At 55.2% G+C, this 22,282-nt stretch overlaps 1 protein-coding gene and 2 pseudogenes across 3 annotated transcripts in view; all 3 read right to left on the bottom strand.

Annotated features, from left to right (window-relative positions):
- IL34 (interleukin 34) overlaps window positions 1–22,282 on the bottom strand; it is a 44,135-nt gene that overhangs the window by 1,032 nt on the left and 20,821 nt on the right. The window contains 6 exon segments of the mRNA XM_079760062.1: window positions 18–150; window positions 1,822–1,983; window positions 2,258–2,335; window positions 3,146–3,255; window positions 8,327–8,365; window positions 8,368–8,703. Coding sequence (XP_079616188.1) covers window positions 18–150; window positions 1,822–1,983; window positions 2,258–2,335; window positions 3,146–3,255; window positions 8,327–8,365; window positions 8,368–8,440 — 595 coding nt within the window. The 5' untranslated portion in view covers window positions 8,441–8,703.
- Window positions 20,025–20,751, bottom strand: LOC307092456 (dnaJ homolog subfamily C member 7-like; annotated as a pseudogene). The gene is made up of 2 exons: window positions 20,519–20,751; window positions 20,025–20,387 (listed from the first exon to the last, which is right to left on the bottom strand). The product of its transcript is annotated as a dnaJ homolog subfamily C member 7-like (transcript).
- On the bottom strand, window positions 21,230–21,941 carry LOC307092455 (dnaJ homolog subfamily C member 7-like; annotated as a pseudogene). Its single transcript has one exon. The product of its transcript is annotated as a dnaJ homolog subfamily C member 7-like (transcript).

Below are 22,282 nucleotides of genomic sequence, written 5' to 3'. Positions count from 1 at the left end.
CACCCCGGGCTCCTTACAGCAGGAGCAGTACAGCAGCTCCATGACCCGAAAGCAGTTGTCCAGCAGGGCTTTGGGCCGCACCAGCTTCAGGCTCCGCCCCCGGGCACGCAGGAGGGATGGCGCTTCCGTCCGGGGGCTGGGCTTCACAACCTGGGGGAGAGGACACTGTGAGGCCCGGCCGGGAGGAGCCAGGACAGCTGTGGGGCTGTCACATCTGGAGCCAAACACAGAAGACAGACAAGCCTTCCTGTGACCAGGAGGCCTGTGAGCAGTTTCTCTCCCTCTTCCTCCAGGTGCCCCACTTCCTGGGGAGGGGGTACCCCTCAATGTCCCTCACCCAAGACAACACAGAGGCTTCTCTCTTCCCATCTCTGGAAAAATGACCACCCTGCCCAGAGGCACCAAAGAGCCACTCAAGAAGTCCCTGGGGCCCGAGCCAGTTTGGCTCGGTGGACAGAGCATCAGCCTGTGGACTGAAGGGTCCCGGCTTCGATTCCAGTCAAGGGCAGGTACCTCAGTTGCCCGGCCCTGGTCAGGGGCAGCGGGAGGCAACCAACCGATGTCTCTCTCTCACATGGGTGTTTCTCTCTGTCTCTCCCTCCCGCTCCCACTCTCTCTAAAAGCCAATGGGACAACATCCTCCGGTGAGGACTAAAGAAAAAGAAGCCGCTGGGGCTCCGGCCTTTGTCAGAACTGGGAGAGCTCTCCACAGTCGGCCGCAAAGGCAGCTTCGGGCCCCTCAGCCAGGTATCGGCAGAAGCTCACCGTGGCTGTTGGGTGTTCTGGCCGGGGAGCATGCGGGTACCAGGGGAGCAAGGCAGCATGGGGGGGTGTGGAGGGGTCCCACATGCCTGTAGGGGCACACACTCATCCAGTCACCTTACTCGTCAGGCTTTTGTGGGGACATACCTACTCAGAGGCCTCAGACCACCCTGCTGCGCAGGCAGTTACTAGGAGCCGCTCTATTATTATTGTCGTTGTTGTTGTTAACTGAAGCCCATAGTTTACATTAAGGCTCACGCTCTGTGTTGTACATTCTATGGGCTTTAACAAATAGATGCACAATGTCACCCGCTCACTCTACACTATCATACAGAAGCGTTTCATCGCCCTAAACACCTCCTGTGCTCCGCCTATCCATCCCTCCTCCCTCCCCGCAAAGGAACCTCGCTTCTTAGTTGCAGAAACAAAGCCACAGGGTTCAACGACTGACCCAAGATTGCAGAGCTCGGCAGAGCCCAGAGCAGGGTCTCAGGCACACCCTGCCCGCCCCCAACCCAGTCCAGCCCACCCGCTGGTCATCACTGGCTGTCTCCTCCTCTTTCCCATTTCTCCCACACCCATCAGGACATGCTGGGACTTCCCAGGTGTTCACATCCTCCCTTGACAGCCCTTGGTCCCCATACCCTCCCATGCACGCGTACACACACACATGCAGGCAGGCACACACGTATGCACACACTCACACATGGAGGCACATGCAGGCACATACACACTCAAACATGCATGCCCAGTATGCAGGCACACACACACACACACACATATGCAGGCACACTCACACATGCAGGCAGACAGACATGCACAACATGCAGGCAGACACGCACAACATGCATGCAGACACACACATGCAGGCAGACACGCACAACATGCATGCGGGCGGGCAGGCACAACATGCATGCAGACAGACACGCACAACATGCATGCGGGCAGATACGCACAACATGCATGCAGACACGCACAACATGCATGTGGGCATACACACACAACATGCATGCAGGCAGGCACACGTACACTGCCCGCCCACATCCTGGCCCAGCTTACCTCGAGGGCCTGCTTGACCTCCACCAGCAGAGTGTGGATGTCCATCAGGTACTTCCAGGACGGGTGGCCTTCAAGCAGCACCTCCTGCACGGCCTCGGTGGCGCTGAGACTCACCCAGACCCACAGGTAGCGCAGCTCCTGCTGGCTCACCCGGGCCCTCTGCTGTGGGGACGGGAGAAACCACTGAACCCCAGACACGGGTCTCTGTGCCCTTCCCACACCGCTGACACTGCCTCCAACCTGCCCGGGTTTCGGGAGCCGACCACAGGAGTCCGCTGTGGACTGCAGACAAGCCTGGGCCTGGGCCTGGGCCAAGGGCGAGCCTGCTTGAGGGGCCAAGACAGGCCCCTGGCAACGGGAGCTGCCACACACCGATGGCTCTCAGGGAGGCCCGGACGCCCGGAGACAGGGGCCGCCCAGCCCGGGGGGTCCTCACCAGCCTCGTGACGTTGGCCGCTCTGAGCACCCCTTCGTAAGGCATGCTGATCCTGTAGTCGATGGGGAAGTACAGTTTCTGGGGAGGTAAACAAAAACCATGAGATCAGAGCCAGGGACGGCTCAGACAGGTGCTCCCCAACTGCCCCGCCCCGACACTCTGCTGAAGGAGGAGGCCCAGGAGGCGCCCTGTGATGGCAGAGGTGGCCTCTGGGAGAAGGCACTTGGCTCCCGTCAGGGTGGGACAGCCGTCTCTCCTCTGGGGCTCGGGGAGGGAGGAGACAAAACATGCAGATGCTGTTAGGGCAGACGTTTCAGCCCCGAAATAGGAGGAGGGGCACCCCACCCCGAGAGAAGCAGATTCCTTTGGGGAGGGGAGGACGGAAGGGCACTCAAAAACGTGCGGCGACGGCTGCCCAGCTGTGCAAGTGCTAAACCCACGCGTGTGCGCGTACATGAGCGAACGGTGTGCTGTGGGAATCGTCTCCCAATAAGGCCGTTTAAAAAAAAAACATGCCACCTGGGCTTCCCACCCGTAAAGAGAGCCTGTGCCCCTGTCCAGGTCCTTATCTCCCTGCGAAGAGCAGGGAGTGTCTGTGGTTCCCCACGGTTTCCTGGAGTCCAGTCCTGAATCACAGGGTGCGTGCCACAGGGAGGTGGGACCGAAGGTCAGACCCAGTGGGAGGGGGAGGGCCCCAGGGACGGCCCGCAGGAGGGAGGGGGACAGTATGTGCAGGCCGGGGGCCGGCGGGGAGTGGAGAAAGGCAGAGAAAGGAGCCTGTAGGCTCAGGGCTGACACAGGGCCAAGGAGGGACCCTGAAGGTCCAGACCCCTACATCCCAGTAGCCAAGGGGCTTGGGTGGGGGGCACGGCGGGGGCCCACGGTTACCATGTACTGAAGGCGGTTCCTGTACTGCAGCTTGTCCCGCAGAATGCCAGTGATGGCGCACTCCTCCAAACCCTGGTTCCCCAAGGCCATGCCAAAGAGGATGCCGAGATCTGTGGACCGTGCCCAACAGGAACACATGAGCAACCTGCCTGCTTCCACCATGCCCAGCCCTCCCTCTGCCCGGTCACAAGTCCGCGGGGGAGAGGCGGGAGGGGTGGGGGCTCCAGGACAGCGAGGCCAGGCGGGCAGGAGCCATCCAGCCTGTCTGCTCCTGGCCAGAAGCCAGCCCCTGAGGCTACTTTCATCTCCTCCCCACTCTGCCCCACAGGTAGGCACAACCCCCTGCCGGGCCACCTCAGCACCTCCTGCCGTGCTGACATGTTTCAAAGCCTCTTGCTGCATTTTCCACTGGGGACTCAGGAGGCGTAGGCTCCAGTTCCAACTCCAGAAATGACTCTCGGTGACTGCAACCATTGTTCCCCTGCCTGCCTGACCTCGGCACCCACCTCAGTTAGATGCACCAGTGGGTTTGTAGCGGGCCCGCCTGGTTTGCTCATTCTGGGATGCTAAGCGAACCTCACTCAGGTGGTTTCTCACACTCCCTCCCAACAAACGAGCTGCCGCCTTCTGAATGTTACCAGCCTTTACCACTGGGGGTCGCTGTGACTTCAAACATAGCCTGTGTGATTTCCTGTAACTGAGCCGATTTACCAAAAATCTCTAGGAGGATTTGCAACAAAAAAAAATGAACAACAGCTACATCAATCAGAACAGAAAGAACAAAATATAAATGGACAAGAGACGTATCTAAAAAAATCAACCTCACTAATAAAGATAAGGACATGCAGGCCCTAGCCAGTTTGGCTCAGTGGATAGAGTATCGGCCTGCGGACTGGAGGGTCCCAGGTTGGATTATGGTCAAGGGCACGTGCCTGGGTTGCGGGCTTGATCCCCAATGGGGGGCGTGCAGGAGGCAGCCGATCAATGATTCTCTTCCATCATTGTTGTTTCGATCTCCCTCTCCCTTCCTTTCTGAAATCAATAAAAAATATTTTTTAAAAAAAGGTAAGGACATTCACATTAAAATAATCACATTTCACTATCAAAATGGAAAATGGTTTTGTTTGATTTTATTTTAATAGCAGTTGGTGCTGGTAAAAGTAGTAAGGCGGATACTCATCCTGGAAAGCAATTTGGCAATTTTTGTTATTAATGGAATTAATAATGTCCACACCCTTTAACACATTAAATTCATTTCTAGGAAGAAAGCCAAAGGAAAACAAGAAAAGAGAGCTGTCAACCAAAAGATTTACGGACAAAGACTTCCATCGCAGCATTATTTCATAATAGTGACCTAAATGTTTAATAACACTTAACGCAGCCAATAAAAGTCACATTGTGAAAGAATGCTTTCTGACATGTGTATGTGATAAGAAAAGTGCTCAGGATACGCTTGGGGAAGTTTTTTTAAAAGCATGACTCAATACTCTATCTGAGGATACAATTCAAGTATGACTTGAATTCTGTTAATTACACGTGTGCCTGCATAGCCAAGTGTGGTGGGAAGAACTGTCCCAAATTATGTTCTTTATGCTTTAAAGGATATATTTTCTATTCTACAGTCAATAGCTATTATTGTTATAGACAAAAGCAATCTTTTCTCTTTTTCTTTTTCTTTTCTTTTTTTCTCCAAAAATCAGCCAGGCAGGCTGAGTCCTCTCCTGGACCCACCCTGGTTATGAGCAGGCATTGCTGACGGACATTCCCCTCACTTCCTGGTCCTTAGGAAGGATTGTCCTTGACCCTGCTAGCCTGGGCCTGCTCACCGTCACCTCCCTGCGTCCTTCTCGCCCCGCTGCCAGGCCTTGGCTCCTGCTGGGCCCCTCCCCAGGCGTGCCCTCAGGTCCACTCCAGCCCTGTGTCCCACAAGGGCTACAGCCACCAGCCCACAACTCCTCTCACACAACTCCGACCACCACATTTTTCACAAGGTTGCACATCTGTAACCCACCCTACACTCCCTCGCTCTCTTTCTCTTCCCAGGTGCTCAAACCAGTATTTGGACAAAGGAACAGATCAGCACAAACGGAACCAGCTTGCTCCGGGTCTTGTCTCTAAGCCATTGACCTTCTCAGCTTGGCATCCCCGAAGGTCAAGGTCATTCCTGGCTCAGGTTTTGCTCACACGTTGTCGCTGCCCTGGGTGTCCTCTCACACTGCCGACCATCACCCGGACCGCTGGTCTACCCTGCCTCACCAGCCCCCACCAATCCTTGTCTCTAGCACCATCTGTCCATTCACTTATGATCTTCACCAGACGACTTAGCCCCTAGTATGTAAACACACGGTTTGGTAACCACAACCCGGGCTTGTTTTGGGTTCCCCTTGAGCAGGGGACGGGTAGCAGGCACCTGAATCTCGGGGAGGGCGGGCAGGGCCCCACCGGAAGGGCTGACTCAGCAGGTCAGGGTGGGGCCAGAGACCTGGCATTTCTAACCGCGCCCAGGTGACGCTGCCGGCGGTCTGGGGACCACACTTTGAGAACCGCTGACCTAGAGGACAGTTGCAAACTGGTGTCCCATGGGCCACAACTGGTTCACAGAGATTTCACATAAAAACCTGAATTCCCATCTTTTCTTTAAAAGTCGGCATCTGTCCACACTGGGTCTTCTTCCCCAGGTGGCAGCACCATTGGCTGCTCTCCCCACCCCAAGTCCTGCCGGGCTGCCCCCAGCTGTCCTGGTCCAGAGCCTCCAGGACCTGGCAACTGGGGGCTCGTAGCGGACACTGAGTCTCAGCCAGCCAGCGCCTCCCTGCCCGGCACCGGGGCTTCGCCAGAACCCTGTCCACAGGGGCTTTGCCCTCCACCACCCCACCCCACCCCCGACAGCCTTCCTCCAAGTCGGCTGTCCATTTCCAATTTTAAGCTTCTTTTCTGCTGCCTCCACCCCGAGAAACAGGCCAGCAAACAGGTGCCCAGGCAGAGACAGCCGATGGCCACACTGCACCCCGGGAGCCCCACAGCCGGGCAAACCTGACCCTGGTTGAGAGACCCGCCTGGCCCGCCCCCTCCAGAGGTACCAGGCCCAGGCCCGAAAGACGGAGAGGCGGCTGAAGAACGGCAGCGTGGGGAAGGGGCGCCCTCCCCGCCTTGCCATTGTTCCCGGGGTTGGGAGCTGTGCCTCTCCCCAAGGCAGCCCATTGGTGCATAAATAGGGTTTGTCCACCACCACGGGCAGGGGGGGAAACAGCACCCCCAAAATAGTCTTATTTACCCAGAGCCTCAGATGCAACCTGACTTGGGAACAGAACCTGCGGATGTGATGAAGGCCGCCCTAGATGCACTGACTGGCGCTGTTGTAAGAGGAGGGGGAGGGGACACAGAGGGAAAGACCGTGTGAAGGCAGGGGTTGGATGACGCTGTCACAAGCCAAGGAACCCCAGGAGCCACCAGAGGTGGGAAGAGGCGGGAAGGACCCTCCCCGGAGCCTGCGGAGGGAGAGTGACCCGGCCACACCTTTTCAGACTTCTGGCCTCTGGCGCGGAGACAGAATGAATTTCTGCTGTTTTAAGCCAAGTCTGTGGCAGCCCAGCCCCTCTGCAGGCCCACGGCCTGCACCCCAACCCTCTCACTCCACACCCCGTCCTGCCATCTGCCTCCCCCAGCTCTGACCCCTAGGCCACGCCCTCCATCCTCACGCCCATCTCCGGAGCTGGTCCTCATCACTTCCTGTCCAGAAGGTTGCAACAGCAGCTCCTGCAAGTACCGCCAGAGGAACCTTCCAAAAGCAGCGGGACCGTAGTCACCGCCCCACCCCCAGGTCGGACCGGGAACCTCCCAGCAGCCCCCGCCATCTCACCAGCCAGCTCTCCATCCCGCCTCTCGCTGCCCCTGCTCACGCGGGCCCCTCTGCCTGGCCACCTGCACGGACACTGCCCCCTTCCAGACACTTCAAGTGGCATCTCACCCATGCTGCTCCGCCCGCTCCTCCCGACCTGGAAACGTCCAGAACACGGGGTCTCTGTCCCCCCCACTGTTCTAAGAGCTCTGACCCTTTGCAAGATCCTTCCACAAGGGCCGGACTGGACCCAGCTCCTCCGCCAGGTCCTCGGAGGGCAAGTGCCGACCTCGTCCGTTCAGCCCAGAGCTCCCAGGGCCTCGCCATGCCGGGCTCGCAGAGGGAGCGGGCGGCCCGGGGCTCGGCACACGGCGCTGCCTCTCCAGCGGGCACGTGGGCGGCGCCAGACACGCGTGCTGCGTTGGACTCACGCACATGGACTCAGTCTGAAGGGACCCCGGCCTGGCCTCCCGCCAGCAGGCTCCAGAGGGTCCCAGGCCCTTTCTGTCCTCATTTCAACTTATTTTTCTTTTCCCCAACCCACTGCTCTCCTCCGCCTTTTAATTCTGCTCTTGATGGAGAAACAAGCTGCCTGCTGAGGCACCGGCTGCGCTCCTCCCACGTCTTGGGGACCAGACACTGTCACGAGCCCCCACCGCCTGGTGGCCACACCCCGGCGGCTAGAAATCCTCTCTGCCACCTCGGTCCCCGAGGTACTCCTGGCACCCAGGAGCCTGGGAAGGTACTGCTGCCACCGACCCCCAGGCCTGCCCCGGCCCCCCGTGCCTGCCCCGGCCCCCCCAGGCCTGCCCCGGCCCCCCCAGGCCTGCCCCGGCCCCCCATGCCTGCCCCGGCCCCCCAGGCCTGCCCCGACCCCCCATGCCTGCCCCGACCCCCCAGGCCTGCCCCAACCCCCCATGCCTGCCCCGACCCCCCAGGCCTGCCCCGACCCCCCAGGCCTGCCCCGACCCCCCAGGCCTGCCCCGACCCCCCATGCCTGCCCCGGCCCCCCATGCCTTCCCCGACCCCCAGGCCTGCCCCGACCCCCCCATGCCTGCCCCGGCCCCCCATGCCTTCCCCGACCCCCAGGCCTGCCCCGACCCCCCATGCCTGCGCCCACCCAACGCATGACTCACACGGCCATGCCCTGAGCTGGGTCGCTGGAGATGGGGTGGAGGGTGGGCCAGGGAGCCCCCGAGGGCACCGGCACTAGGCTGGGAAGCATCTCAACTTCTCACCAGCAAGAATGGCCCAGTTGCCATGGTTACGGCAGAGCCTGGCTCTGGGCCAAGACCTCCCTGGGGCGGCGCCCCTCCCTCCCGCCCCGACCCCCCAGTACTCACACTGGAGGCAGGCGAATCCCCGGGGCATGGTGGTGCGCAGGGTCCCCAGACTGCAGAGGCGGAGTCCCTGGTGGTGTGTCTGTCCCCAGAGGCCCGAGGGGGCCTACATGGCATCAGGTCAGCACAGGTGGCCCCAAGGGGAAGAAGGCTGGCCAGGGGAGATGGTGCTCCTGGGGCAGCGCCACCCTATCTGCCTGGCCGTGCGGAGGACAGCCCGGGGGTGGCGGCTGCGGGCTCCATGGCAGCGGAGACCTGACCGGAGTGCGGCCTCAGGGTCTTCCCTCGGAGCAGGAGTCCCCGCCGGCCCCTCGGAATCTGAGGCTGGTTGTGCTTTCTCTGATTTCTCCGTCTGCAGCTGCTCAGTGTGAGATCTGGCTCTGGAGAGAGAAAGGAGGAGAGAAGCCAATTATGTAAGAGCAGCGCTGCCACTCAGCCATCAGCCCCAGGCATGAGCCTGGCCCGTGGTGGGTGCTGCACCCTCTGCCCGGAGGGCCCGCCAGGCACAGGCCGGGGCACTCGGCCCTGCTCGCCCTGGCGGCTGCCTCCTCGGCGACAAGCTCACACACAAGAAGTGACTTCAGAACACCCAAAGGGCAGCATTGGCCCCGCACGAGCCAGGATGCCATCGGCCGCAGCCTGAGCAACAGCAGAGCAACCAGGCTACCAGGCACCCGCAGTCAGTACCTTCCCCCAACACCCGCACTCAGTACCTTCCCCCGGGCACCCGCAGTCAGTACCTTCCCCCAACACCCGCAGTCAGTACCTTCCCCCAACACCCGCAGTCAGTACCTTCCCCCAACACCCGCAGTCAGTACCTTCCCCCAACACCCGCAGTCAGTACCTTCCCCAACACCCGCAGTCAGTACCTTCCCCCGGGCACCCGCAGTCAGTACCTTCCCCCAGACACCCGCAGTCAGTACCTTCCCCCAACACCCGCAGTCAGTACCTTCCTCCAACACCCGCAGTCAGTACCTTCCCCCAACACCCGCAGTCAGTACCTTCCCCCAACACCCGCAGTCAGTACCCTCCCCCGGGCACCCGCAGTCAGTACCTTCCCCCAACACCCGCAGTCAGTACCTTCCTCCAACACCCGCAGTCAGTACGTCCCCCCGGGCACCCGCAGTCAGTACCTTCCCCCAACACCCGCAGTCAGTACCTTCCCCGGGCACCCGCAGTCAGTACCTTCCCCCAACACCCGCAGTCAGTACCTTCCCCCAACACCCGCAGTCAGTACCTTCCCCCGGGCACCCGCAGTCAGTACCTTCCCCCAACACCCGCAGTCAGTACCTTCCCCCGGGCACCCGCAGTCAGTACCTTCCCCCGGGCACCCGCAGTCAGTACCTTCCCCCGGGCACCCGCAGTCAGTACCTTCCCCCAACACCCGCAGTCAGTACCTTCCCCCAACACCCGCAGTCAGTACCTTCCCCCAACACCCACGGTCAGTACCTTCCCCCAACACCCGCAGTCAGTACCTTCCCCCAACACCCGCAGTCAATACCTTCCCCCAACACCCGCAGTCAGTACCCTCCCCCGGGCACCCGCAGTCAGTACCTTCCCCCAACACCCGCAGTCAGTACCTTCCTCCAACACCCGCAGTCAGTACGTCCCCCCGGGCACCCGCAGTCAGTACCTTCCCCCAACACCCGCAGTCAGTACCTTCCTCCAACACCCGCAGTCAGTACCTTCCTCCAACACCCGCAGTCAGTACGTCCCCCCGGGCACCCGCAGTCAGTACCTTCCCCCAACACCCGCAGTCAGTACCTTCCCCGGGCACCCGCAGTCAGTACCTTCCCCCAACACCCGCAGTCAGTACCTTCCCCCAACACCCGCAGTCAGTACCTTCCCCCAACACCCGCAGTCAGTACCTTCCCCCAACACCCGCAGTCAGTACCTTCCCCCGGGCACCCGCAGTCAGTACCTTCCCCCAACACCCACGGTCAGTACCTTCCCCCAACACCCGCAGTCAGTACCTTCCCCCAACACCCGCAGTCAGTACCTTCCCCCAACACCCACGGTCAGTACCTTCCCCCAACACCCACGGTCAGTACCTTCCCCCGGGCACCCGCAGTCAGTACCTTCCCCCAACACCCGCGGTCAGTACCTTCCCCCAACACCCGCGGTCAGTACCTTCCCCCAACACCCGCAGTCAGTACCTTCCCCCAACACCCGCAGTCAGTACCTTCCCCCAACACCCGCAGTCAGTACCTTCCCCCAACACCCGCAGTCACTACCTTCCCCCAACACCCACGGTCAGTACCTTCCCCCAACACCCACGGTCAGTACCTTCCCCCGGGCACCCGCAGTCAGTACCTTCCCCCAACACCCGCGGTCAGTACCTTCCCCCAACACCCGCGGTCAGTACCTTCCCCCAACACCCGCAGTCAGTACCTTCCCCCGGGCACCCGCAGTCAGTACCTTCCCCCGGGCACCCGCAGTCAGTACCTTCCCCCGGGCACCCGCAGTCAGTACCTTCCCCCGGGCACCCGCAGTCAGTACCTTCCCCCGACACCCGCAGTCAGTACCTTCCCCCGGGCACCCGCAGTCAGTACCTTCCCCCAACACCCGCAGTCAGTACCTTCCCCAACACCCACAGTCAGTACCTTCCCCCAGACACCCGCAGTCAGTACCTTCCCCCGGGCACCCACAGTCAGTACCTTCCCCCAACACCCGCAGTCAGTACCTTCCCCCAACACCCACGGTCAGTACCTTCCCCCAACACCCGCAGTCAGTACCTTCCCCCAACACCCGCAGTCAGTACCTTCCCCCAACACCCGCAGTCACTACCTTCCCCCAACACCCACGGTCAGTACCTTCCCCCAACACCCACAGTCAGTACCTTCCCCCGGGCACCCGCAGTCAGTACCTTCCCCCGGGCACCCGCAGTCAGTACCTTCCCCCGACACCCGCAGTCAGTACCTTCCCCCGGGCACCCGCAGTCAGTACCTTCCCCCAACACCCGCAGTCAGTACCTTCCCCAACACCCACAGTCAGTACCTTCCCCCAGACACCCGCAGTCAGTACCTTCCCCCGGGCACCCACAGTCAGTACCTTCCCCCAACACCCGCAGTCAGTACCTTCCCCCAGACACCCGCAGTCAGTACCTTCCCCAACACCCGCAGTCAGTACCTTCCCCCAACACCCGCAGTCAGTACCTTCCCCCAGACACCCGCAGTCAGTACCTTCCCCCGACACCCGCAGTCAGTACCTTCCCCCAACACCCGCAGTCAGTACCTTCCCCCGGGCACCCGCAGTCAGGCACCTTTCCCCGGCTGCCAGGTACCTTTTGCATGGGGCTCCTGTCACCGGGCAGGTGGGTTCAGCCGGGGAACTGCGTGTATTAGCGGTTTGTTCCTTTTCCTGCTGAGTATTCCATTTACGGCCAAATCGCTGTTTGTCCATCCACCAGTGGGAGGGCATTGGGGTTTTTTGAATTTTTGATAATTAGGAATGAAACCCCCACAAGCCTTTGCACACAGGTTTGGGTGGGGCTGGAAGTTTCCATTTCGCTCGGGCGGATCTGTACCTTGAATGTGCTCCTCAGTCCTCAGAATATCGGAGCTCTGCATGCTGACTGCGGGGTGCTGACCGCGGGGGTCCAGGCAATGGTCTCCTGTCCTGTCCTGCTCCACGCTGGAGCATCCCTCAACCCAGACCTCACCAACCACATGCACACGTCAGGCTCTGTGCCCCGTCCACACCCCACAACACTCCTGGCAGCCTCCTCACTCAGAAACCTCCCAGGAAGGCCCCGTGCGGAGCCCCACCCTGGACCTCAAATCCTGGACCACCAGGCCCTGATGGAGAAGCTGAGAGAGGAGGAAACGGGGTCAGGGTCGCCTTCCCGCCACGGCACATGGTCCTGGGCTCCATCTGTGGCTACACCCACCCTTTGAGGCCCCTGAAATGAGGGGGATGGGCAGGGGGATGTAGGGAAGCCAAGCAGGACACAAAGAGGGAGTTTACCTAATGACACAGGAGCCAGGGCCAGAGCCCCCCACCCCCAATCCATCCCGGGGCCTAGAACAGCCATTGGGAAGCCCGTACAGGGAAAAGCTGTGTAAGAAAGTCAAAGTTGGACTATTATGTTGCCCAAGTCATTTGTGAACAGCCAAGTCGTAGTAGCAAGTAAAAAGTGAACATTAATTTAACAGAATCACGACTCACGGGAGCTGGGAGGTCAAGGAGCTGGGGAGGCAGCAGTATGTAAGGAGGGAACCGGGTGACTGGGGGTAACTCCCACGGTGGGAAGCCAACAGGTGATGCCTCGAAGGAAGACGTGGCAATATGAGTGCGTTATGTAGAAGGAGAAATACATGTATTGCTTTTTGAAAAAAGTTGAAAGTCCTGTGTCTGGGGAGCAGGAAGTGGGGAGGAGGGAGCAGACAGAAGCCTGCTGCTGTTCATAACAGGGTCCTACTGGACAATTTGATTCTGTAGTTCAGGTGCAGGTATAATTTTGATTAAAAAATATAAAACTAGACTTATGCCCTAGCCCAGTGGTCCAACCACTGACCTAGACTCTCGATTCCAATAATTACAGGCTGTTGTTGTTCCTTATGATTAAGCCCCTATCCCAGTGGTCGGCAAACTCATTAGTCAACAGAGCGGCAAACTGCCCTAGCCGGTTAGGCTCAGTGGACAGAGCATTGGCCTGTGGACTCAAGGTATCCTGAGTTCGATTCTGATCAAGGGCACATGCCCAGGTTTCGGGCTCGATCCCCAGGAGGGGGAGTGCAGGAGGCAGCCAATCAATGATTCTCTCTCATCACTGATGTTTCTTTTTTTTTTTTTTTTTTTTTAATATATTTTATTGATTTTTTACAGAGAGGAAGAGAGAGGGATAGAGAGTTAGAAACATAGATGAGAGAGAAACATCGATCAGCTGCCTCTTGCACACCCCCCACTGGGGATGTGCCCGCAACCAAGGTACATGCCCTTGACCGGAATCGAACCTGGGACCTTTCAGTCCACAGGCCGACGCTCTATCCACTGAGCCAAACCGGTTTTGGCATCATCACTGATGTTTCTATCTCTCTCTCCCACTCCCTTCTTTTCTGAAATCAATAAAAATATATTTTAAAAAAATAAAAATATAAAACTAGACTTTTCAAAAAGGCATTTCGGTGCAGCAACTACATTGCCTTGTTCTTTCAGGTTAGGCAGCAAGGGCCTGCTCTCCGGAGCCTTCACTGTTCCCTCCTTTCCCAAGCCAACTGCCTGAGAACCAGGAGGCTCCCCCTCCTAGCGACTCCACCTCCGAGGTGCGGGAGCCAGGAACCGGACTAGAGTCCAGCAGCTAAACCCAGAGCCAGCCCAGCCTGACGAGGAGATAGAGGTTTCTGTTTAGGACACACACATATTCTATCAGCTGTGCAACAACCTCCCCAAACTACAGTGGCTGAAACAACCATCATTTATTTTTCACGAATCTATAGATTGGCTGGGACTCGCCTACCTGGGTTGGGCTGGGCTGGGCTGGGCTGGGCTAGGCTGATCTAGCCTGGGCTCACTCACGCTGGTAGGCTGGCAGAGTGCTGGCTGGTCTCAGTGCCTCAGCTGGGATGACTCCCCTCCAACAGGCTAACCTAGGTTTGTTCTTGTGACAGAGGCAGGATTCTACGAAATGGAGCAAATGAGTAAATGGCCTGAAGGCTGAAGCCTAGGTCCAATAGCACCATCACTTTTACCACATTCTATCCACCAAAGCAGATTGGCAGGGGACGGGAGTGAGGGTACAAAGAGTCCTTTTTCTTTCTGTTTCTTTTTGTTTGTTTGTTTGTTTGTTTGTTTGTTTTTAATTGACTTCAGAGGAGAAGGGAGAGGGAGAAGGAGAAACATCAATGATGAAAGAGAATCACTGATTGGCTGCCTCCTGCACACCCGCAGTGGGAATTGAGTTCGCAACCTGGGCATGTGCCCTTGACTGGAATCGAACCTGGGACCCTTCAGTCCACAGGCCGATGCTCTATTCTTTTTATTTTTTTAATATATTTTATTGATTTTTTTACAGAGAGGAAGAGAGAGGGATAGAGAGTTAGAAACATCGATGAGAGAGAAACATCGATCAGCTGCCTCTTGCACACCCCCTACTGGGGATGTGCCCGCAACCAAGGTACATGCCCTTGACCAGAATTGAACTGGGGACCCTTGAGTCCGCAGGCCGACGCTCTATCCACTGAGCCAAACCGGTTTCGGCCGATGCTCTATTCTTGATGAAAGGAGCTGCAGAACATCATTGCAAAAGGCATGGATGGGGTGTGCATGTGAAGAATTTGGGCCACTTTTGCAACCAATCTATTACACCCACACAGAGCATCCTTCTCCCCAAAGTGGCCAGGCCTGACCTGAGGCCCAGAGGACACAACGTCGGACCACCTGCTCCAGCCTGACCACTTCCCTGCAAGCAGGGCTGGGCCGCAGGGGCCTCTGAGACATTCCATGCAACCCCCACATCCTAGAGATGAGGAAACAGGGTCTCACGGGGGAGGCAGCTGGCCCCAGGCCACACGCCCAACTTCAGCCTCCTCCTGTGAATCAAGCCACTCTGTCCTTTGAGAACGTGGGGAGGGACAATGAGCAGCCACCAAGAGTGAGTCATAGATGTTCTATTCAAGAGGAGGTGGAAGGAAAGTAGAACTGAGTTTAGGCCACAGAAAAAGGGAGACAAACAAAAGCAGAAACAGGAACGAATTATTCTGGTGAATTCCATTAGCCCAGGGTCTGTATTTCTGAGTAAAATTTCACCCATGACCTCTGTTCTATACGTGGAAAGATGGCGCTAGACCTGGGGCACCTGAATAACACAGGACCCACCCTTGGCCACATCTGTGGAGTCGGTCTCATCAGAGAAGTACGCCGGGTCAGAATGCTCGCACCCTTGGCTCCCGTTCAGTCCAAGTCCAAGCTGTAAAGGAGTCCCTGTTTCTCCATCCCTTGACCCTGGGCTTGGCCTTGGGACTTGTTCTCACCTAGGGACGTGCCTGTGCCTTGAGGCTCATCCTCTCTTCGTGGCTTGTAAACAGCTCCTGGCTAGCCTCCTAGAGGAGGTGCTGAGGTCCCACGCATGTGAGGGAGACCAGCTGGCCCCAGGCAAGTCAGCCCGGAAGCCCAGCCACCACACAGAAGCATGAGAAACACTCAAGGTTTGCTTCCAACCACTAAGCTTGGGGGTAGTTTGCTACACAGCAAACGCTAATCCCCACCGCATGGAAACGCCCCGTGTCTGCAAACGCCCTGTCCGGAGCCAGACGGATTCTCACCCAAAGCCTCCCCTGGGGGCGGTGCAGGTGACCCAGCTCCTCAGAATGAAGCCCCGTCCCAGGCCAGGAGGTCTCCAGGGACAGAGGTGCTAGCGTTGCCCTAGGCCCAGCCAGAAGCTTCTCTTGGAAGAACAACTTTCTGGGATTCAGTACGAATCAAGATGTTCATTCTTCCTCTGCCACACTCGAACTCTTTTATAAAACTTTTTATCATAGAAATTGTAATGGTAGACTCATGTAGTGGCCCCCACCATGACCATTACTCAGTTTCAAAAATGATCAGCCCTGGCCGGGTAGCTCAGTTGGTTCGAGCGTCATCCCGATACATCAAGGTTGTGGGTTTGATCCTGGACAGGGCATATATAAGAAGCATAAGTAAGTGGAACAACAAAGCTATGTTCCCCCCTCTCTCTTCCTTCCTCCCTCCCTTCCTCTCTCCCTAAACTCAATTTTTAAAAAATCAATCCTCTGACATTCCAGTTACACCCATCCGCCAATTTTTTCCCTAGAGCATTTTTTAAAATATATTTTTATTGATTTCAGAGAGGAAGGAGAGGGAGAGAGAGAGAAACATCAATGATGAGAGAATCAATGTTCAACTGCCTCCTACACGCCCCCTACTGGAGATCAAGCCTGAAACCCAGGCATATGCCCTTGACTGGAATTGAACCCGGGACCCTTCAGTCCACAGGCCAATGCTCTATCCACTGAGCCAAACCGGCGAGGGCTCCCTAGAGCAGTAGTCGGCAAACTCATTAGTCAACAGAGCGGTAAACTGTGGCTCGTGAGCCGCATGTGGCTCGCAAGCCACAGTTTGCCGACCATTGCCCTAGAGTATTTTAAAGCAACTTTCAGACATTCCATTTTACCAGTATGTAAGGATTTTTGTTTTGTTTTTTGTTTTGGGTTTTTTAAAAATATTTTTTTATTGTTTCAGAGAGAAAGGGAGAGGGAGAGATAGAAATATCAATGAGGAGAATCATTGATCGGCTGCCTCCTGCACTCCCCCTACTGGGGATCGAGCCCGCAACCCCGGGAATGTGCCCTTGACTGGAATCGAACCTGGGACCCTTTGGACCGCAGGCTGATGCTCTATCCACTGAACCAAACCAGCTAGAGCAGGATTTTAAAAAATATATAATCACACTACTATTATTGCACATTCTCAAGTCAATACTTCCTTATATCATCTAATATAGAATCCATGTTCAATTTCCCCTGATTGTCTGAAAAATGTCCTTTTTAAAGTTGCTTTGTTTGAATTGTGGACGAAAAAGGGGCCACATACTAAACCTGACACGCTCAGGGGAGGCCTGCATACTGGGCCCTACAAACTCAGAAACCGAGAGTAACCACATAAAATGGTCTAAGCATAAAAATTTCTAACTAAAAGCAGGTCATGCGGGTAGTCACATCTGGGCATGAAGTACCCTTGACGAAGGTCAACCTTTATCTTAAGTGAACCTGTCTTTTGTCTTTTTGCAACTAAGATAACATACTTTTGAAATGTCTGTGTAATCTCCTTCTGCCATCACCAGACCTCAGACCCCTCATTGTTATCTTGTTCCTCGCATTCCACCTCTATGTGCTGTAAATGTCAATCATTAAGTATCCCGCACCCACCAGTGTAAAAGAAGTGTTGTTTTCTCTCTTTTGCCTTTTTATCCAACCTCAGAGATTTCCCTGCTTTGCTTTCTCCTGCCCCCTTAATCTACCACCAATGGACTTCCTATTAACCCCTCCCACTTGTGTCTCCTCCTTTTATTCAAATATATAAAACTAAAGGCCTGGTGCATGAAATTCGTGCACGGGGGGGGGGGTGTCCAGCCTGCACCCTCTCCAATCTGGGACACCCTGAGGGATGTCCGACTGCCCGTTTAGGCCCGATCCAGGTAGGATCGGGCCTAAATGGGCAGTCGGACATACCCCTCACAATCCAGGACTGCTGGCTCCCAACTGCTCGCCTGCCTGCCTGCCTTCCTGATTGCCCCTAACCGTTTCTGCCTGCTAGCCTGATCACCCCCTAACCACTCCCCTGCCAGCCTGATTGATGCCTAACTGCTTCCCTGCCAGCCCAATTGCCCTTAACTGCCCTCCCCTGAAGGCCTGGTCACCCCTAACTGCCCTCCCTTGCAGGCCTGGTCACCCCTAACTGCCCTCCCTTGCAGGCCTAGTCACCCCTAACTGCCCTCCCTTGCAGGTCTGGTCACCCCTAACTGCCCTCCCTTGCAGGCCTGGTCACCCCTAATTGCCTTCCCTGCAGGCCCGGTCATCCCCAACTTCCCTCCTCTGCTGGCCTGGTCACCCCTAACTGCCCTCCCCTGCAGGCTTGATCGCCCCCAACTGCCCTCCCTTGCAGGACTGGTCCCTCCCAAATGCCCTCCCCTGCTGGCCTGATCACCCACAACTGCCCTCCCTTGCAGACCTGGTCCCTCCCAAATGCCCTCCCCTGCTGGCCATCTTGTGGTGGCCATCTTGTGTCCACATGGGGGCAGCCATCTTGTGCATTGGAGTGACGGTCAATTTGCATATTATTCTTTTATTAGATAGAATAGAAGCCTGGTGCACGGGTGGGGGCCGGTTGGTTTGCCCTGAAGGGTGTCCTGGATCAGGGTGGGGGTTCCCTTGGGGCGTGGGGCAGCCTGGGCGAGGGGCCTGTGGTGGTTTGCAGGCCGGCCACGCGCCCCGGCGACCCAAGCGGAGGCCTTGGTATCTGGGATTTATTTATCTTCTATAATTGAAACTTTGTAGCCTTAAGCGGAGTCCAAGGCAGGCCAGGGCAGGCAGAAAGCTTGGCTTCCTCCATTGCCAGGAAAACCCAAGCCTCCTGCTCTCTCCATGGCTGCAGCCATCTTGGTTGGGTTAATTTGCATACTCACTCCTGATTGGCTGGTGGGCGTGGCTTGTTAGTGTAGCAGAGGTATGATAAATTTGCATATTACTCTTTTATTAGATAGGATAAGCTGTAGCCCTAGCCAATTTGGCTCAGTGGATAGAGCGTCGGCCCATGGACTGAAGGGTCCTGGGTTTGATTCTGGTCAAGGGCACATGCCTGGGTTGCGGGCTCGTGCAACCCAGGTTGCGGGATATTTTTTAAAATTCTGCTCTAGCTGGTTTGGTTCAGTGGATAGAGCATCAGCCTGCGGACCAAAGGGTCCCAGTAGGGGGTGTGCAAGAGGCAGCTGATCAATGATTCTCTCTCATCATTGATGTTTCTATCTCTCCTTCTCCCTTTCTCTCTGAAATCAATAAAAATATATTTTTTAAAATAATAATAAAATAAAATAAGCTGTAAAACTGCCATTCTCCAGAGCGTTTTCTCAATCCATTGAGATTTTCCTTCCTGGCAATTGTCAGCTTGACTCAAATAAACCTAAAAAAATCTCTACAGGTTTGGACATTTCTTATGATGACAGAATCAAGAGCCCCACAAGGTGGCCCACCTAGTACCCTCGATTGATGTCTTTTACATCTTTTTCCTTTAAAAAAAAATTAAGATATAGTTCAATGCCATAAAATTCAACATTTCAAAGCATGCAATTAAGTGGTTTTTTTAGTATATTCAGAAAGTTGTGCAACAATCACCACAATCTAATTCCAGAACGTTTCATCACCCCAAAAATAAACTCTGTATTCATTAGCAGTCACTGTTTATTTCCTGTTCCCCAGTCCCTGGCAACCACTAACCTGCTCTATGGATTTGCCCAGTGGTCGGCAAACTCATTAGTCAACAGAGCCAAATATCAACAGTACAACAATTGAAATTTCTTTTGAGAGCCAAATTTTTAAACTTAAACTTCTTCTAACACCACTTCTTCAAAATAGACTCGCCCAGGCCGTGGTATTTTGTGGAAGAGCCACACTCAAGGGGCCAAAGAGCTGCATGTGGCTCACGAGCCGCAGTTTGCCAACCACAGGATTTGTCTGTTCTGGACATTTCATACAAATGCAGTCATATGATTTGTGATCCTTTATGACTTACTTCTTTCATTTAGCATAATGTTTTCATTCATCTTATAGCACATTGTAAACTGAATGTTTGCATCTCCCCCCACAAATTCACAGGTCAAACCCCTAACTCCCAATGTGATGGTATTTGGCAACGGGACCGTTGGGAGATAATCAGTGTTGGATGAAGTCATGGGGGTGAGGCCCTCATGATGGAATTAGTACCTTATAAGAAGAGACACCAAGGGCTTGCTGTCTCTCCCTGCTCCCACAGAGGTCATGTGACCACACAGAGAAGGCAGCCTTCTGCAACCCAAGGGAAGAGTCTACACGAAACCGACCATGTGGCTCACACAGACACGGGGTATCCAACTAAGAGAACAAAACTGCTCTAAGTACATGGAGACAGAGGACAAGAGCAGGTGAATGGCGTCCATATTCAAGGTCAAACTGAGCAGGTCTGTGTTCTCTGGCTTCTGTACGATTTCCTTTCATTCGTTGTATTGAAAAAAGAAATTCCATGGACCAGATGCTTCAAAGCTGAAGGCCTAGGACCAGTGAAGAAAGCCTGGAAGATATTTGCATCAAATCACCCATATATATGTCCTCCTCAGCCAGTCCTGTCCACAGTCATAGGGGTCTTTTTCTTGGGATCAGAGAGGAGGGTAAAAGCTTCTCCAACTTCCCTGAACTTCTCCTCCTGCTCAGGAGCTTCTCACTGGCTCCTCTGCGCCCAGCCACAAGGTGCATCAAAGTCCACTTCCAGTAAGGGTTCTTGATCTCGTCCTCAGAGGCTTTCATGTCCACTCCCAGAACCTTGTAGTAAGCTTTCCTCTTTTTATTTTTTATTTTTACTTACTGAGTTGACGGGGGGGGGGGGGCGGGGGGGGGAGAGGAAGAGAGAGAGAAACATGGATTTATTGTTCTACTTTTGTATGTATTCACTGGTTGCTTCCTGGCCAGGGCTAGTGATCTTTCCTTTTACCCTTCTTCAGTTCCAGCTGTGCATTTTTTAGTTGCTCCTGTTCGTGTGTTTTCTCCACCTGATACACGTTTTCATAGGCTTCCTGCTTCTTCAGACTCTTGATCGTGTACCTCAGTGTCCACGTAGCACTGAGCTCTTCTCCAGAAGGCTTTTACACACGTGCCACTGAGCTTCCCTGCACCTGTGCAGTCTTCTATTGCATCACCTAGTTCCCTGAGCTTGGAATGAACCATACCCGATTATGGTAGAATTTAGCATTTGTTTTTTGTGTGTTTTTTTAATATATTATATTGATTTTTTACAGAGAGGAAGGGAGAGGGACAGAGAGTCAGAAACATCAATGAGAGAGAAACATCAATCAGCCGCTTCCTGCACACCCCCACCTGGGGATGTGCCCACAACCAAGGTACATGCCCTTGACCGGAATCGAACCTGGGACCTTTGAGTCCGCAGGCCAATGTTCTATCCACTGAGCCAAACTGGTTAGGGCATTTTTAAAAAAATATATTTTATTGAATTTTTACAGAGAGAAAGGGAGATGGATAGAGAGTTAGAAACATCTATGAGAGAGAAATATCAATCAGCTGCCTCCTGCACACTTCCTACTGGGGATGTGCCTGCAACCAAGGTACATGCCCTTGACTGGAATCAAACCTGGTACCTTTCAGTCCACAGGCCGACGCTCTATCCACTGAGCCAAACTGGTTAGGGCTAGCATTTGTTTTTATATTGTTGGGGTCTGTCCCCAGGACTTCTGTGGGCTGTTCCTATGCTAGCTTCTTTAAATGCTTTATTCCCATCTCTCTTTGCTTTAAGTGCTTTGGCATTTCTGCAAGCAACGCAGGCCTTCTCGTGGTCAGGAGCCATCCTGAGAGCCTGTACAAGACACTGAACCGTCTTCTCAATACGGCCTTCGTAATACAGGCAAAGACCTCGGACATACAGAGCATCCACGCTGGTGGATCCATTTGTAAAAATGTCACCAGCCACCGACTGTGCTTCCGGAGAAGGACCCAGCATGGCTAAATGTTCTGCTCGGAGGATTCTGAAGCAATAGCAGGCAGGGGCAAATCCTAGGGCACAGGTCTATGCAAAGAGCACCTTCCAAAAATCCCACTTCTCTGAATCCGGTTCAGCTGTTTTCTCCTAGTCCTCCACTGCATTAGCGTTCTCGAACTCCCGCTGTGCCCGAGCGTTCTTGTGATCCAGTTCTAGGGCTCTCTGGAAAGTGACAAGCTGCCATTGCCATCCCTAGACATAGGGGGCATTTGCCCTCCTCTAGACTTCCCCACCCCGCTGTCATCCAACCCCACTGACTGCTGTGCATCTCCCAGGCCTTCCTAGAACTTGCTGAGCATCATCAAGGTGCTCAATTCCCATAATACGGCTGTGGTTCTTTTTTTTTTTTTTTTTTTTTACACATAATGGCTATAAGTGCATACTTGTATATATGGTAATACAATGTATATATTTTATTTTTTTAATTTAATAAATCTTTATTGTTCAGATTATTACAATTGTTCCTCCTTTTTCCCCCATAGCTCCTCTCCACCCGGTTCCCACCCCACCCTCTGCCCTTACCGCCCCCCAACTGTCCTCATCCATATGGTGTACAATTTTTGTCCAGTCTCTTCCCACACCACCCAAACCCCTTTCCCCCCGAGAATTGTCAGTCTACTCCCTTCTATGCCCCTGATTCTATTATATTCACCAGTTTATTCTGTTCATCAGATTTTTTTATTCACTTGATTTTTAGATTCACTT

The sequence above is a fragment of the Cnephaeus nilssonii genome, assembly GCF_951640355.1.
Source record: "Cnephaeus nilssonii genome assembly, chromosome: 20".
NCBI classification, from domain to species: domain Eukaryota; kingdom Metazoa; phylum Chordata; class Mammalia; order Chiroptera; family Vespertilionidae; genus Cnephaeus; species Cnephaeus nilssonii.
Note: the sequence above shows the minus strand (reverse complement) of the source record. Positions and strands in the feature narration are given on the sequence as shown.